Source organism: Megalobrama amblycephala, linkage group LG9, assembly GCF_018812025.1.
Source record: "Megalobrama amblycephala isolate DHTTF-2021 linkage group LG9, ASM1881202v1, whole genome shotgun sequence".
NCBI classification, from domain to species: Eukaryota; Metazoa; Chordata; class Actinopteri; order Cypriniformes; family Xenocyprididae; genus Megalobrama; species Megalobrama amblycephala.
Window position 1 is genome coordinate 11,811,291 of NC_063052.1, and position 16,369 is coordinate 11,827,659.

Genomic DNA, 16,369 nt, shown 5'->3' on the forward strand with positions numbered 1-16,369 from the left:
GAGGATCTGTGCCAAAATCCTGGCCTTAAGTAAGAGTGTAGCTCGCTCAATAAGTTGTAGTTATAAGACATCCCAGGCTACACAACTGAATTTACAACAAACTGTACTGTTAAACAGAGACTCAGAATAATCTAACCAAGTGAATTGTGACACATGTTTAACCACTTTCAAAATGGTTTATACCAATTCGGGAAAAGAAATTAATGTTTATTCAGCAAAGATGCATTAAATTGATTAAAAGTGACAGAAAAGACTTTTATAATGTTAAAGGTGCCATAGAATGGAAAATTGAATTTACCTTGGCATAGTCGAATAACAAGAGTTCAGTACATGGAAATGACATACAGTGAGTCTCAAACACCGTTGTTTCCTCCTTCTTATGTAAATCTCATTTGTTTAAAAGACCTCTGAAGAACGGGCGAATCTTAACATAACACCAACTGTTACGTAACAGTCGGGGTCATTAATATGTACGCCCCCAATATTTGCATATGCCAGCTCATGTTCAAGGCATTACACAAGGGCAGGCAGTATTAACGTCTGGATCTGTGCACAGCTGAATCATCAGACTAGGTAAGCAAGCAAGAACAATAGCGAAAAATGGCAGATGGAGCGATAATAACTGACATGATCCATGATAACATAATATTTTTAGAGATATTTGTAAATTCTAAATGTTTCGTTAGCATGTTGCTAATGTACTGATAAATGTGGTTAAAGTTACCATCGTTTCTTACTGTATTCACGGAGACAAGAGCCGTCGCTATTTTCATTTTTAAACACTTGCAGTCTGTATAATTCATAAACACAACTTCATTCTTTATAAATCTCTCCAACAGTGTGTAACGTTAGCTTTAGCCACAGAGCACCATCAAACTCATTCAGAATCAAATGTAAACATCCAAATAAATACTATACTCACATGATCTGATGTATGCATGCAGCATGCATGGCAAACATTTTGTAAAGCTCCATTTTGAGGGTTATATTAGCTGTGTGAACTTTGTTTATGCTGTTTAAGGTAGTATTTCTATTTTTAAACAAACATTCTCTTAAACAGTTGATAATAATGAAACATTGATAATAATAAGAAATGTTTGTTGAGCAGCAAATCAGCATATTAAAATGATTTCTGAAGGATCATGTGACACTGAAGACTGGAGAAACGATGCTGAAAATCCAGCTTTACCATCACAGGAAATTACATTTTCAAATATATTATAATAGAAAACAATTATTTTAAATGGTTACATTTCACAATGTTAGTTTTTACTGTATTTTTGATCAAATAAATGCAGCCTTGGTGAACATGACACTTGAAAGCTTTTGAATCGTAGTGTATTTGTAATAAATGCAAAAAACTATGTATTGGGTTGTGTAAAGAAAACATTTTTTGTGGCGTATGAAAAAACACTTCTGATTAAAATAATTATTTCATCCAAAAATGAAAATTTGGTAACCATTTTTTCTCACTCATGTTGTTCCAAACAGATATTTTAATAATTTAAAATAAATTACATTTATATAAAAGCAAGAGAATGGTTGCTTTTAGCATTAAATTAAATACAGATATTATTAAAAAGCCACATAACCATAAAACATAACATTTAGGACTACTTGTCATGTATTATCATCCCGTAGTATACGGTTATAGTAGCAGAACGTCAAAGTAGCAGTTAAATTGTTTTTAAAATGTCAAAAAGACAAAAAAAATAAAATACACATAACATATGTGTAAAAAGACAAAACAAAAAGGAAACATTTTTACTTCATTCATTGTTTTAATAGTACAGAAAATGGCACTCTCTCACAGAATGAGAAATTGAAATAACATTTCATGAATAGTGCTGAGCATTCATTAACACAGTTGCCGAATACAGGATTGTGTATCTAAAACACGTCAAGAAGCAGGTGTGATTTCACTAGGACGGGGATATGACTACAAATGAAGCTTATGAGGTATGAATGAAAAACATCAACCTGGTAGATGTCAGTTCTAGATTATAACTGGAAATGTGCAAATGATCTACTGAGGTTGTCTAAATACTTCCATCTCTATGTATGAGGCTAACACATGAGAGCAAACTGCTAGCAGCTAAAACCCACCCAAAAAGAGTTTGATGAGTGTCACCTGACAGAGAGCAGCTGCTCTCACTTGAGTGCCCTTAAAATTCATACAGGTCCTTCGTATTGCTTTCAAAAAGCCAACTTTACAAATATTACAGTGAAATTAAAACAAGACAACAATAAAAACAAAATGAAATGAAAAAAAAAAAAAAAAACTAGAAAGGCAAATCTGCACAATCCTGAGATAATATATTTAAAAAAGAAATTAAACGTATCTTTCATTTATACGCAAATGAACATAATAAAAATATTGCCTCTTCAGTGTTTTTATGCTACAAAACTAATCCCAAACAAAACTACTATAGTGCTACATGTCATATTTGTTCATAGAGAATACCTGAAATGTTCAGCCAGAAGCTGTTGTCACAAAGATCATAAATTCTTGTGGTCATAAAAAGCTTCACACATAACAAAGATCAACACTGTCTAATCCATCTAGCCAGTTTTAAATAAATCAATACCATAGTTGCTAACCTGGGCTTTGTCGATTCCTTATGACAAATCAATATTTTATTTTATTTAGTGGAGTAACTTGGATGACAACAACTCTTGTTGTTCTAACATTTTGTTAACATATTTTTAAAGATATGTTTATGAAATGATCTGGGATCAATGGTAGCATCACATTTTTTACATTTACTAAACTAAATGGAGTGTTAGACAGTAGGTCCAACTGTTACAGGAACATTTCAAGCTCACAATCAAGCAACACACAACTATGCTCATTCTAATGTTTGCATTGCGAATGCATTTTCATCCAAGGAAATAAATAAAGCCTTGGCTACTTTCATTTGCTTTTGTGTTCTTGCTAGAGATGCATGCTATAAAACTCACACAAAGCTGGTAACTTGGCCCCAATGACTAAAACACAAGTTCACATCCTCTAAAACACACTTACAGAATCAGGTCAAATCCGTGGTAATGTGTAAGATTCAAACAACCAGACCGCTTCAGTACACTCAACTGAAGTCTCTGACATGTTTTTCCGTGTCCTGTGAAACTCTGAATGAAAAAGTTAGCACCGCAAACGAAGTGTGTGGTGTATTATAAGCAATGTGAGATGTGGAAGACAAAATGCCCTTGTTATTCAGACTGTAACATTCATGAAGACAGTTATCAATCCTTTGATAATACCATGTTTCTGAAACCCCTGAAGAGTCACATTACATAGTTCCACTCATCAGTCCTTATGTTCATATCGTATGAGCTTCTTCTCCCTCTCAAACGCTGTACTCGTACTTTCCCAGTTTCTTGGGTTCACTGCTCGGGATGCACCAGTCATCCGCCTCCATAGTTGTCTGATAATGCCGTAACGCTGACTTGTTGAACACAGGAAGCCTCTCTATTGATTCAGTGGATAAGGCCTGTTTAAACAGAAAGAAAGAGTGAACATATTAATGAACTTCAGAAGAATTTCAGCCAAATCCTACATTGCGGTCACATTTACTGTTGTTCTGCGGATTTTTGTGGGCGAAATCCAGTCAATAACGTGAGATTTCCTGTTGCAAACTTTGTAACTGGTTCTAGTTGGTCGCACTGATTTGCCAAAGGACCTTGTGAAATTTGTGACCGCACCTTAAAGGTGCCCTCGAATGAAAAATTGAATTTATCTTGGCATAGTCAAATAACAAGAGTTCAGTACATGGAAATGACATACAGTGAGTCTCAAACTCCACTGCTTCCTCCTTCTTATATAAATCTCATTTGTTTAAAAGACACAAAAGTGAAGTTATATAACAGTCGGGGTGTACGCCCCAATATTTGCATATGCCAGCCCATGTTCCCAACATTATGAAAGGCATTACACAAGGGCAGCCAGTATTAACGTCTGGATCTGCACAGCTGAATCATCAGACTAGGTAAGCAAGCAAGAACAACAGCGAAAAATGGCAGATGGAGCAATAATAACTGACATGATCCATGATATCATGATATTTTTAGTGATATTTGTAAATTGTCTTTCTAAATGTTTCGTTAGCATGTTGCTAATGTACTGTTAAATGTGGTTAAAGTTACCATAGTTTGTTACTGTATTCACGGAGACAAGAGAGTCGTCGCTATTTTCATTATTAAACACTTGCAGTCTCTATAATTCATAAACACAACTTCATTCTTTATAAATCTCTCCAACAGTGTAGCATTAGCCGTTAGCCACGGAGCACAGCCTCAAATTCATTCAAAATCAAATGTAAACAATATAACAGTATACAATACTCACATAATCCGACGCACGCATGCCGCATGCATGACAAACACTTTGTAAAGATCCATTTGAGGGTTATATTAGCTGTGTAAACTTTGTTTATGCACTGTTCAAGGCAAGCGCGAGCTCCGTGGGCGTGGAGCACGAGAATTAAAGAGCCAGTAGCCCTGAATCGGCTCATTTATAATGATGCCCCAAAATAGGCAGTTAAAAAAATTCATTAAAAAAAATCTATGGGGTATTTTGAGCTGAAACTTCACAGACACATTCAGGGGACACCTTAGACTTATATTACATCTTTTTAAAAAAAGTTCTAGGGCACCTTTAAAGAGGACCTATTATGCACTTTTACAAAGTCTTGATTTTGTTCTTGGGCTCTACTAGAATAGGTTTTCATGCTCATGTTCAAAAAACACCTTATTTTCCACATATTTTTCATTGTTGCAGCACCTCTCTTCCCAGTCTGTCAGTAACACTCTGGGGTGCGTTTCCCAAAGCGAACTATGGTCGCAACTTCTATCGTTACCAATAGAGTTCAATGGCTAGAGAGTGTACCTTTAGGTATATTACTGCCGACGTGCCGTATCCCTCCATAGAGTAGAGCTGCAGATCTCCCTGGAAGTACTTGGCATAAAGGCGGGAAATAGGAAGACCGTAGCCAAAACCAGCCTGCAAAGAACACAAGCTATGCATTACAATACTAATCTGGTGTTAACAACAGACTGAACTGTTAGTAATTCTGCTAATTTATAACTCTGTAAGCTTACAGAAAACATGACTGTGGATTAAAATATTACCATTGTACAACAAAGACTATCTGCATACAGTATGTTGAAATAGACCAGCGTGGCTCTTACCAGGGGAGCATTACGAGTGTCTTCACTCACAGGACTCGGTGCAGTTGAATACATGTAACTAAAAAGCCTTTCGATTTTCCTCAAAGGAACCCCACCTCCTCTGTCAGACATCTAATATAACACAAGAGAGGCATTACAAAACATGTTTTGACCCTCACTGCTCTTGCCAGCATGTTGTGAGTTAAAACAGAGATAAAATATTCAACTTTTGATGAACCGTTACATCTGTGAGTCTAAAGCCCCGTTCACTTTGTCGCTGGATGTCGCTAATCTCTGCACTGTGAAAATGCTTCTAAGTGCTGTCGCTCTAATGTTATTGGTTGACTATCCGTCATGGCCATATCTTTAGAAAATGCAATCACAAATGATATATATTGCCGTTAGAACTGACACAACTTGACACACCTACATTCTGTCACTAATGGTCACTGTCGCTCGCGTCACTGGTGGTGTGAACGGGGCTTGAGTGTTTTTCAAAGAAAGCTCACCTTTATGGTCAGATCTTCTCTTCCTAGAGAAACTCTCACTTTGATTGGTGGGAGATGTAGGCTGGTCTCATGGGTTTCCACAGTTGCTCTCATTGCATTCTGTTATGGAGAAACAACTTCATTATCTTCACATGCATGATGGCCATGTCATTCCAAACCCGTTGGACTTTCTTTCTTCCATGGAACACAAAAATAGATGTTTAGCTGAATGTTCATGCTGCTCTTTTCCATATAGTGACGTTCGGTGTTGGGTGTGGTGCATTACTAAGTAATTAGGGGCTCAAGCGTGTAGAGCTGAAACCCTGTTGTAATTGTTAAAATTTCCAAGGATCAGCATTCTCCCATTAAAATGATTGGGCAGACCAAACCGTAGGTCGTATAGACTTGAATCTTTCAGGGCTGGTAGTCCTCACATCGTCTACAGCGTGACCAGGGCTCACCCTGATTGGCCTGACGGGGGCGCTACAGCAGTCAAAAGTACAAAAAGGCTCATAACTGCTGGAATCTTTGGCTCAAGGCGGATAAAATGCCTCGTGATCTGGCGAAATTTTCGGGTATTTTGGATTTTTTGAAAAAACTATTTCAGTAGTCCTAGGTTTTTGGCCTGATCGGGACCAAACCAGTGCAGCAAGATTTACTGGAGTCTGATTGTCAATAATTATCAGAAAAGGTCGAAATTTCGATTCACAGTCACTAAGGGCTGCCAAAATGTTTAAAGGGGCGGAGCCACTTTTACTAAAATGGCTAAAACTCATGAACAGAATGAGATATTTTCACCAAACTCAGCACACCTATGTAAGAGCTCATTCTGTGGTTGCGTGAAAAAGGTTGTGGCAACTGGCTACTTGGTGGCGCTATAACAGGGGAAAAAACATGAAAATGGCTATAACTATTTCACCGTTAGTCCAATTGACTTGAGAATTGGCATGCAGTGTCTTTGACCAAGATGCCATGATTGTCATTGACACTGACGTATCTCAAAAAACATGTCCTCCATTGGCCAATGGAGTTTAAGCAGCTATCAGTTAAGGTTAATGGAGGCCGATTGGACCGACTTGGTCCGTTTGACTCACGGCCCTAAACGCCTGTGAGAAATTCGAAAGAAAACGGCCACCGGGGGGCGCCTTCACGTTTTTCAGATGCGTAAAGGATCGTGCATTGCACGATTTTTCGCACACGCCCACGACATTTGTACCACATGGTGGAACTCCTCATTCTGAGCAACTTTGCCTATAGGACCGCCGCTGTCCATCGAATCGTTTGTTAAATATTGGAGATTATTTCAAAAAACAACTTTGGCTAGTCACAGGTTTTTGGTTCGACCTCGATAACTGTTGAAAAGCTTAAAAACCATATATTTCCTATGGTAAATGGCCTGTATTGGCTGTAAATGGTCTTTTCCATGTATGATCGAGATGGTTACAGGCTTGCTAAATAAAACATAATGGCCCGGTTTCATAGACAAGGCTTAGATTAAGCCAGGCTTAGGCCTTAGGTCAATTAGGACATTTAAGTAGCTTTTATAAACATGCCTTAGAAAAAAACATTACTGGTGTGCATCTTGAGACAAAACAATGGCACTGACATATTTTAAGATGCTTTCAGTTAAAAAGAGCTCAAACATGCATTTTAGTCTGGGACTAGCTTAAGCTTTGTCTGTGAAAACTGGCCATATTCCTTTTTACGCATGTACTTAAAAGCCTTAAAGCGCCTGAACCCCGATAATTGCTGCTCGCAGCTATATTTAATTACTGTAATTTAATTACTTTTCCCTTGAAAAAGTAAAGTAAGGGATTGGATGGGAAACTGACCAAAATTGAAGTCATTATTTACTAAAAATCTGTCTTAAATCTCATTTGCACTTGTACATATTCTTGTTTTGTAACTCATTGCAATGCACAAACATTTATAGTGTTCGGCAGAAGAAAGACAGTCATACAGGTTTGGAATAACATGAGGGTGAGTAAATGATGACAGAATGATACATTTTCTACTCTTGTGTTTATATAAGACAATCATTGTGTATGGGCTATAGCTACTATAAAGTGATTTAAGTACCTTGAAGAGCTCAAAGAGCATGTGGTACAGATGAGAAGGCACATAAACTATATGTATAGGGTCATTGGGTCCTTTAACTGTAAAAACAACAGATAAATTGATTCAGTAACAGTTGTGTAAACCAGACAGCAAGGCCATAACATGCTATCCCACATGAACTTATTAAGAACACATTGAAGAAGTCAACACTGGCATGCTGCCCAAAATGGTCATCTATGAAGCACATGATAGAGGTTATGCTGGCTAATTTGTTACTTTGTGTTGGTAAAACAGGTGACCAGCTGCAACGGTGGTCACTCAACCTTGTAGGTTCTCTTTTCTTGACACAATAATACACTGCTGTTTACATGACTAAAAGATAAACCGTGAGATCATGCCAACATTATGTCAATGTGTAACTAAGTATACAGCGCTGCTCCTATCATCCAATATATTTCTCCATAGACACACTGTGATAAGATTATAAACCGCTATTTCTGTCTACACGGATGGGTGATTCAAGAACTTACACAATGTGTTTACATTATAGTTTAGTTTTCTTATCAAATTCCAATACACTACACTATATTTGATATTTATAAAACGAGTAGTTCCTGTCCTTGATTCTGATTGGTCAATAGCTGTGTTTTATTCACGACAGAACACAGCTATGACCGCTTCACCCAACGGTTCTGTGTTTCACTACACAACACCCTTAGCAACCACTCTTAGCAACGTACACTGTTTGTTCTCAATTGATATTGTTCATTGAAGCTTACTGTATTATGTAGAAGAGTATTGTGAGAAAGAGATCGAGTTTATTACCTGCATTCAGATTTAGCATTTTCCTTCAGGTCAGTCCTATGTTCATAATAAAAAATATGTTTAAACGTCCGATGTATTATCTTGTCCTTTTAACAGTTAAGGGGTTTTCCCGTGACTGACAGCGCTAGTCAAAGCATTTGTCAGTTGCGTCTTGTTCCGTGTTCACAACAATTCCATCTTTTCAATATAAAAGTCTTCGCTACTGACTGACACACTCATACAGACAGTCTTTGCCGCCATCTAAAGGTGTAATAATGTAACTTCTGTTGATGTTCATGGTCAGGGACTATTTTTTCCGGTGGAAAGAAGGCTTTTAGTGAACGTTTACTTCATGCAAGTTGCATTGATACATATTTTTGGCTTTAATATTTTTATTGTGTGGTAATCGTTTTATTAAAGCAATAAGGTACTCGAGGCTAGTGCAAGCCTCTTGTAATTTTTTGCTGTACATACACTATAAAATGCAGTAAAAATATTATGATTTAAAATAACTGTTGTCTATTTTAGTATATTTTAAAATGTAATTTAATCCTGTGATGGTAAAGCTGAATTTTCAGCATCATTACGCCAGTCTTCAGTGTCACATGATCCTTCAGAAATCATTCTAATATGCCAATTTGCTGCTCAAGAAACTTTTTTATTATTATTTGCAATGTTGAAAACAGTTGTGCTGCTTAATATTTTTGTGGAAACTGTGATAATATGGAGTCTTTGATGAATAGAAAGCTCAAAAGAACAGCATTTATTTGAAATAGAATGAAATGAACTTATTCAGTAGTGTATCTTTTGGGGGCAAAGTTGAATTCAAGGTCATGCTTGATTGATAAGGTATATAAACTAAAAGCATAATTGCACACTGAAGAGTCCAGGCATGTTTTATAGCATGTAGGATAAGAATGTGTCATTTCACATCCATAATCCCCACCCAACACATTTTGTTGGCACCATCCCACAGTCAAACAACTCAAATCTATAGCATGGAATCAACTGTCATGTAAATAACATTGCAGAGTAGGACTCATCACGCACAGGGCACACAAAGATGGAAAGTTTGAGATGTAAAGGTCTCGCTCACAGTTCACTTGTTTGATTTCCACTTCAGGAGAAGTCAAGTAGTACTGATCACACAGCAATTTGGCACTTTCATAGGCATCTAGGGAGAGAAAGAGTGAGACGCAGCCAATGTAGGACCTACAATGTCAATTTCACTTTCAGTTTATTAGTAAAAAAAAAAAAAAAAAAAAAAAAGTTATCTAGGCAAGAAACATGGTTAATTACCTTTTACAACCTCCACAACATCACAATTTGGGTCGATACTGCCAATGTGTTTGGGGTGGGCTGGATTGGTGCTGCCATCAAAGATTAACGCTAAAATGAACACAGATTTTAAGTACATTTTATTTGTATGAATGCATGATATATGGGTACAACATTGGCTATTTTCTAATATCAATGATTCGTAACTAACTGTATCGTTTAATGTTGGATTTACACCAAGTTTGGGTCAGTAAGATTTTTTAAAGAAATGAATAATTGTTTATTTCAGCTTTGCATCACAGGAATAAATTGCATTTAAAATATATTAAAACAGACAACAGTTACTTTGAATTGTAATAAAATTTCATAATATTACTGTTTTTACTGTATCAGTATTTGAGCAAATAAATGCAGCCATGGTGAGCATAACAGACTTCTTTAAAAAACATGAAAAAAATCTTTCTGACCCCAAACTTTTGAACGGTAGTGTACATCTGTCAATATTATATTTAACTGTTCATGCTTATTTCCCCCCATTTAGTTTGCCATCATCTAAAAAAGTTAACCTATAAAAACACTAATAATTTAATAACATTGCTAAATGAATCTTTAGCAAATCTCAAAATGAATATCAATTTTTCATACTGGACATTATAATGTTGCAATGCCTAAATTCACTTGAACCATTTAAAAGGATTCTAGTGTTTCAATTTTAACATATTTAGTACACAATTTGTTTATTTATCGGTTATGCAGCTATTACATAATCAGCAGATTGCTTGTCTATTGTTTCAGCTAAGACAGAAATATCCATCATACTGGCCAGGGCTTTCGGAAATGTCCTGAACACTTACTGTGCTGATTCATCAGCATGCGTGTGGAGATTCGGCTCATGTAGAAGCGGTCCAAGAAATACTGGACGTTCTGATTGGTCACAGGATCCACGCCAAAGGCCTCCTTGTACTCTAGCACTCCCTGTGCCATGGTGGGCACCACATTGTTATGCCTGTTCCTGACATTGATCAGCGTTTCTGTGAATCTAAGAGACATGCCATCCAGTTAAACACACTACTAGAGGTCACTTAAAGCAGGCTGCAGCCAAGTTAAACATGAGATAAATGTGTGTAAGATTCACGAAGGGCCTATTATGCCCTTTTACAAAAAAATTTGTTTTCTACTAATGTCCACTAAAGTAGGTTTTCATGTTTGAATGTTCAAAAAACACCTTATTTTTCACATATTTTGCATTGCTGCAGCTCCTCTCTTCCCAGTCTGTCAGTAACACACTGTTTAGTTTAATTTCTACGAAACCCCTCCCTCTGAAAAGTGCAATGTGCTCTGATTGGTCGGCTGGACCTGTGTGTTGTGATTGGTCAACAACTTTGAGCATGTTTGGGAATTGTCAAGCCCTTTACCATAACCGCGACACACTACTAACGCAACTCTACCAGTCCCCTCCCCTTTTATTTTGCATATGCCTTGGGCGGGAATTATTTAAATGAAGAAAATTGTGATATGTTCTTTCCCAGAAGAAAACTCACGACTACAATGGAGGCATTTTAGGGAGTTCAGAGACAGTGTGCACTGATATAGAGAATAACTCCCGCTGGAGTGACTTTGTAACTTTGCAGAACATTTTCACGCTCAAACAGCAACATTACACACTAGAGAGAGTTAAAAATGTAAAAACCCATAATAGGTCCTCTCTAATATTGGACTTACTTAGTCAGGATTTTTTTATCCTCAGGGTTTTTCTCCAAAAAGTCAACAAGCTCCATCAGACTCTGCGCATACCTGTTTTTGAGAGTAAACAAAGAGTCATGGTTTATTTTTAGACTGGCCTCTATGACACAATTTACTGGGTTATAATAAGAGGCATAAAGTAAAAACTATAATACAATTTTTCTAAATAAATTGACATCAAATCAAATCGAGATCAAAATCAATCATTCATTCAGCCCTATTTGGAAAAGTCATAATGCACTGCACACATTACATATTTCTGTGTATTCTTTCCTTTGAACAACAAAGCCAATGGCTGAAGGAAGATGCATTGCACTGATTTTGTATAACCACTGATCCAATTCTTATTGCTGCTTTTCCAAAGCTGAATGGTGAATAAATAGTTTTGTGTGGATAATTTAATGGTTCGAGTAAATCAAGTCCACCCATGTGACTGGTGGTATAAGGGAGACATGCTGCACCGGGAACAACTGTCATGTGACACAATGGACATGCTGTACTAGCTACAATCCACCTGAATGACAGTGTTCTGAGTCAGACTGTGCCGCTCTGTCAAAGAGGACTTGTTTACATTTGAGACCTCTAGGAAGGTTACAGCGCAACACTTGTTTGTGTACAGTGATGATATTTGACACTGCATAACATTTCAATGAACACATTTTAAAGTTACATTTAGCATGAGTCACAGATTCTACTGTCTTGAGGACAAGGACTCTGAAACAGACTAGCACATAAGAAGACTTTAAAACTCAAGTTATAGGGAAGACCAGGGGCATTTGCAACATTTTGGCAATTGTCCTTCACAACTCAAAGACAATTACAAATCAACCTGGAATTTTTTTAGAATAAGAAACATATACGTGGCAACAGAAAAGTGCCATTAAAATATTAACACAAAGAAAGACTTGATCATAATTTTGAATTTAATATAAAAATGAATATAATATAATATAATATAATATAATATAATAATAGAAATTCGTTAAATAATTTGTACAAAAATTAAAATGTACTAAAATAAAACAAAAAATAAAAAATAATAAATAAAAATAATAAAATAATTTATATAAATAATTAAAAATGATAGAATAAATAATTATCTAAATTATATAAATAATTAAAAATAATATATATATATATATATTTGTTAAATTTATTTTTCAGGTAGAAAGAAATTACAACTACAACCACTGAGCATAATGTAGTAAACGTCAATTTTAGCTTGTTTATGTTTTGCCTGTCCCCGGTGTCACTTCATACATTTTTTAGACTGGTCTATATGAGTATAATTCATTGGGTTAAAATAAAAGGCATAGAGTAAAAACTGTAAATAAGAGTGAAAAAAAATAAAAAATACATTTTAAAATTGAAAAAAAAAATAATAATAATAATAATTAAAAAAATATGTATTTTTGTTGACAATTCTGTGAAATAATTTTTGCTTGATTGTGATTCGCCTGTCTCCAGTGTCATGTAGTTTTTATTAAAAAAAAAAAAAAATGCCTCTGAGAAAATCCAGCAAAGTCAGCGGAAAACATCCAGTTTACATAACTCCCACAATTACATAATTTTCAATGAATTATTCCAGTTGACTTGTTGAACACAAAGCCTCTGCCAAACCTTGTAAGACAAAGGTCGAGACCTACAACAGTTCATTTTGAGTTTATAAATCATTCTGTCCTTCAAAATCCTGTCCATTCAGAACACGGTTAAACAAAGTCTATTCATAAACTGAAAAACTTTCCATGAAGAAGAACAAGCTATTTAAATAAAAGTCTTTTTTTCAGTACTGTCAACATATTTTACCCATGATTTGCTTTTGTATTTTTGTTTTAAAACATGCTATGGCCATTTGCTTTCAATACTGCTGAGTGACAGGAAAATGTACGGGAAAGCGATCAGGACGTGACAAAGGTCAGACTCCGACCTACATCCTCATGAGAACAACGACTCTAACGTGTTATGAACATGTACTACCTGCTGCAATGCACGTCTATTTTTGTCATCTTCAAAATGACAGACCTACAAAAACTTGTTTCTAATATTCTAATTGATTATGTAAATTAATCTTAACAAGCTAGAAAGATTGTTACTAGTCTGCCTGTGTCAACTGACTTCTTTATGGTGTAAAAAATATAAATAACCAGCTGTCTATCCAGCGTCTCTGTTGTCATGATGTAAACAGCACTAATAACTTTGACCTCAGGTTCAAATTTCTGAAGCACACATCATTTGAGTTTAGAGAACACTACCAACTGTTGTACAGGTAGCATTATATATCTGTGTGCATGTTAGATGAACAGAAATATTGTCTGGAAATAAATTACAATTCAACCTAAACTTGCTAGAATTGCAGCTAAATACTCAAAAATGCTGACGAAGGTTGGTGACATCCTGCGTTTTTAATGCAAATGTATGAACAATTTGCTGAATCGAAACTTCATACTGACACAACAACATGTCCAACTGTAATAAACATACCATCACTCCCAAATGAAGTGCAACAGAGTCCGCCCACTTTTCCAGCAGCGCTGGCTCCGGAAGTATTTTTCCCATTCATTTCTTCCATAGGGATTTTTAAAAAGTCTTAAAGCATTAAATGCCATGAACCAAGCCAACCAGCTACTACGTGAATCATAAGTATTTGAAAATCAGACAAAAATAAGACTGTGTACTTATCGGCTTTAGTGAGAGAAAGAACTACAATCCCATGAAGCACTGCAAACTGCATAATTGAAATAGAAACCATGGAGAAACATTAAACTATGCATTTAAATTCTTTTATTGGCAGTACTTTATGGGAATGGGTGGAGCTAACAAGATCTTTTGGCATGTTTTGCTTGTTGAGACTTTCTGATTGGTGCAATTTTCTGTACTGCATCATGGGTAATGTAGTTTTCCATGAATTCCGCTGTTGAACACAATTATTTTAAAAAAAAGTTGAAATATTGTGGGCAGATGGCTTCAGCAGAAGCAAATACTATTGATTAACAACCTTGTAGCTCAAAGTAGGGCTGTCTTTAAAGGTTTATAAGTTATTGTTAAAAAAAAATAAATTTATTCAGTCCGGAACAGACATATTCTTGATCATCATGAACAATAAACACAAAAAAACAAAGCCTATTCATTTGTATATGTTAGCAAAAGTAACTTTAGTACTTTTCAAACTCAATCTGCTATGATATTCCATATACAAGTCTATATGACTTCATGAAAATTTCATTGAGTTTTCATTGAAACTGTCATCATCATCCCTAAAACTACAATGTAATGTCACTGTCACTTCTCTTTTGAAGTCATGTGCTGTGCATTATAGGTCATATGAGTTGTAAACAGTTAACAGAAAGTCTATAGTAGCCTGGAATTCATCACACTGCTCACATTCGGAGCATATGGCCCTGCATGATGTACAGTTATGGATCTCACCAGCTTTGAAGCAGTTTCAGTGAAGGAGTGCCGAGCAATTTGTCCGGGAGGAAGTCTATCTCCTTCATGATGTTGGCTAACCGGACGGGAAGCTCTTGCCTCAAAAACATAAAGGAGGTCTTCTCACAGGCATTGGCAGATCCTGCAAGCAAGGATCTTTTAGTAAGAATTTCACTCTTGAACGATCATATCTGTATGCACTGTATACTTGATATTCACTATACAGTTAAGTCCAATATTTTGGTTTGATGCCCAAATATATACATACATACTTAAAAACAACATAAATAGTAAAATTATTTGGGGAAGAGATATTCTTATATATATATATATATATATATATATATATATATATATCCCAACAACAAACAAGATTGTTTACATTCTGTCACCTACCAAATAACAACAGAGAAAGATTGCGTCTCAAAACCTAGTGAGCTGCCTATATAGACAGCATCATGCAGGTGAAGTATGCAGTTATGATGCACACAATTCTTTATATGCAGGTAGGCTGTTCTTATTAAAAGTATAATATGGTACAACTATTGTAATATCGTGGTATTTTGATATGTATATAACACGCAAACCTCTATAGAATTACCATAATACCATGTTAAATTGCCATACCATGGACGTTTTTGTTAGTAACCTATTGTTAAAATGAGGATACCATGGGGCAGTTATATTGTACTTTGATATATAGGGCCATATTAAATGAATTCCATATTTATTTAATGTTATTTACCTTGTAAAGCCGTATGGTACTACAAAAAAAATTGTCATTATGCTTTTTAACTAGGTTTTCGTACACCACCACAATGAGTTAGAGCCATTTCAAACAGGTAAACAACTTACCAAAGTCAATGAACTGCTTCATTGACAGCGGGGACGGAGAGTACTTTGAAAATCTGTCCACCTGTTTAGGTATGTTCAGCTTTGAGCTGTTCTTCAGCATGATCTGGGCGAACTTCATGTTGATCTTCAAGTGAAATCCACAGATATTGAAATGTTCTTACCGAGTTATTGTTGTCCTGCTCTCATCAGATGCAGCTCGCAAAGTTCAAGACATTCTCGCACAGACTTGTTTAAAATGAAGATGTCCGCAGAAATCCGGTGTGATCGGACTGTCAGATGGAAGAGTCCTCCAAATTCGGTTTAATTTGTCATTGAGTCAAAATAACTCGCCAGCAGCACAAGGTACAAAACAGGGTACAAACATAACACGGGAGAGGGAGGGGAGAGGGGAGACTGTTACTCCGCTCTGCATAGAGCTAATATAATAGAATTTAACACACACATCAAGCTATTGTTTTATATTCTTATCGGCAGGTAGAATTTTACCATGGGATTATATAGTTCATATAAAGAGACAGACTTTATGATTTTAGCATATGCTATGCATAAGC

The 16,369-nt window shown here is 35.9% G+C and overlaps 1 protein-coding gene across 1 annotated transcript; it reads right to left on the minus strand.

The window, feature by feature from the left end:
• Positions 1 to 1,761: 1,761 nt before the first annotated feature.
• pdk4 (pyruvate dehydrogenase kinase, isozyme 4) lies at positions 1,762 to 16,190 on the minus strand. Its single transcript, XM_048201591.1, has 11 exons — positions 15,819 to 16,190; positions 14,964 to 15,105; positions 11,517 to 11,588; positions 10,649 to 10,833; positions 9,816 to 9,905; positions 9,613 to 9,690; positions 7,734 to 7,810; positions 5,676 to 5,774; positions 5,188 to 5,298; positions 4,886 to 4,999; positions 1,762 to 3,491 (listed from the first exon to the last, which is right to left on the minus strand). The coding sequence occupies exons 1-11, from the start codon at positions 15,934 to 15,936 to the stop codon at positions 3,348 to 3,350; spliced, it is 1,230 nt and encodes a 409-aa protein (XP_048057548.1). The 5' UTR covers positions 15,937 to 16,190; the 3' UTR covers positions 1,762 to 3,347.
• Positions 16,191 to 16,369: the final 179 nt, after the last annotated feature.

Coding starts and splice junctions, on each gene's coding strand:
- pdk4 (XM_048201591.1), bottom strand. CDS start 15,936: ATGAAGTTCGCCCAGATCATGCTGAAGAACAGCTCAAAGCTGAACATA. Junction 15,106..15,818: donor GAAGCAGTTCATTGACTTTG/GTAAGTTGTTTA, acceptor CCTTGCTTGCAG/GATCTGCCAATGCCTGTGAG. Junction 5,000..5,187: donor ACACTCGTAATGCTCCCCTG/GTAAGAGCCACG, acceptor TGTTCTTTGCAG/GCTGGTTTTGGCTACGGTCT.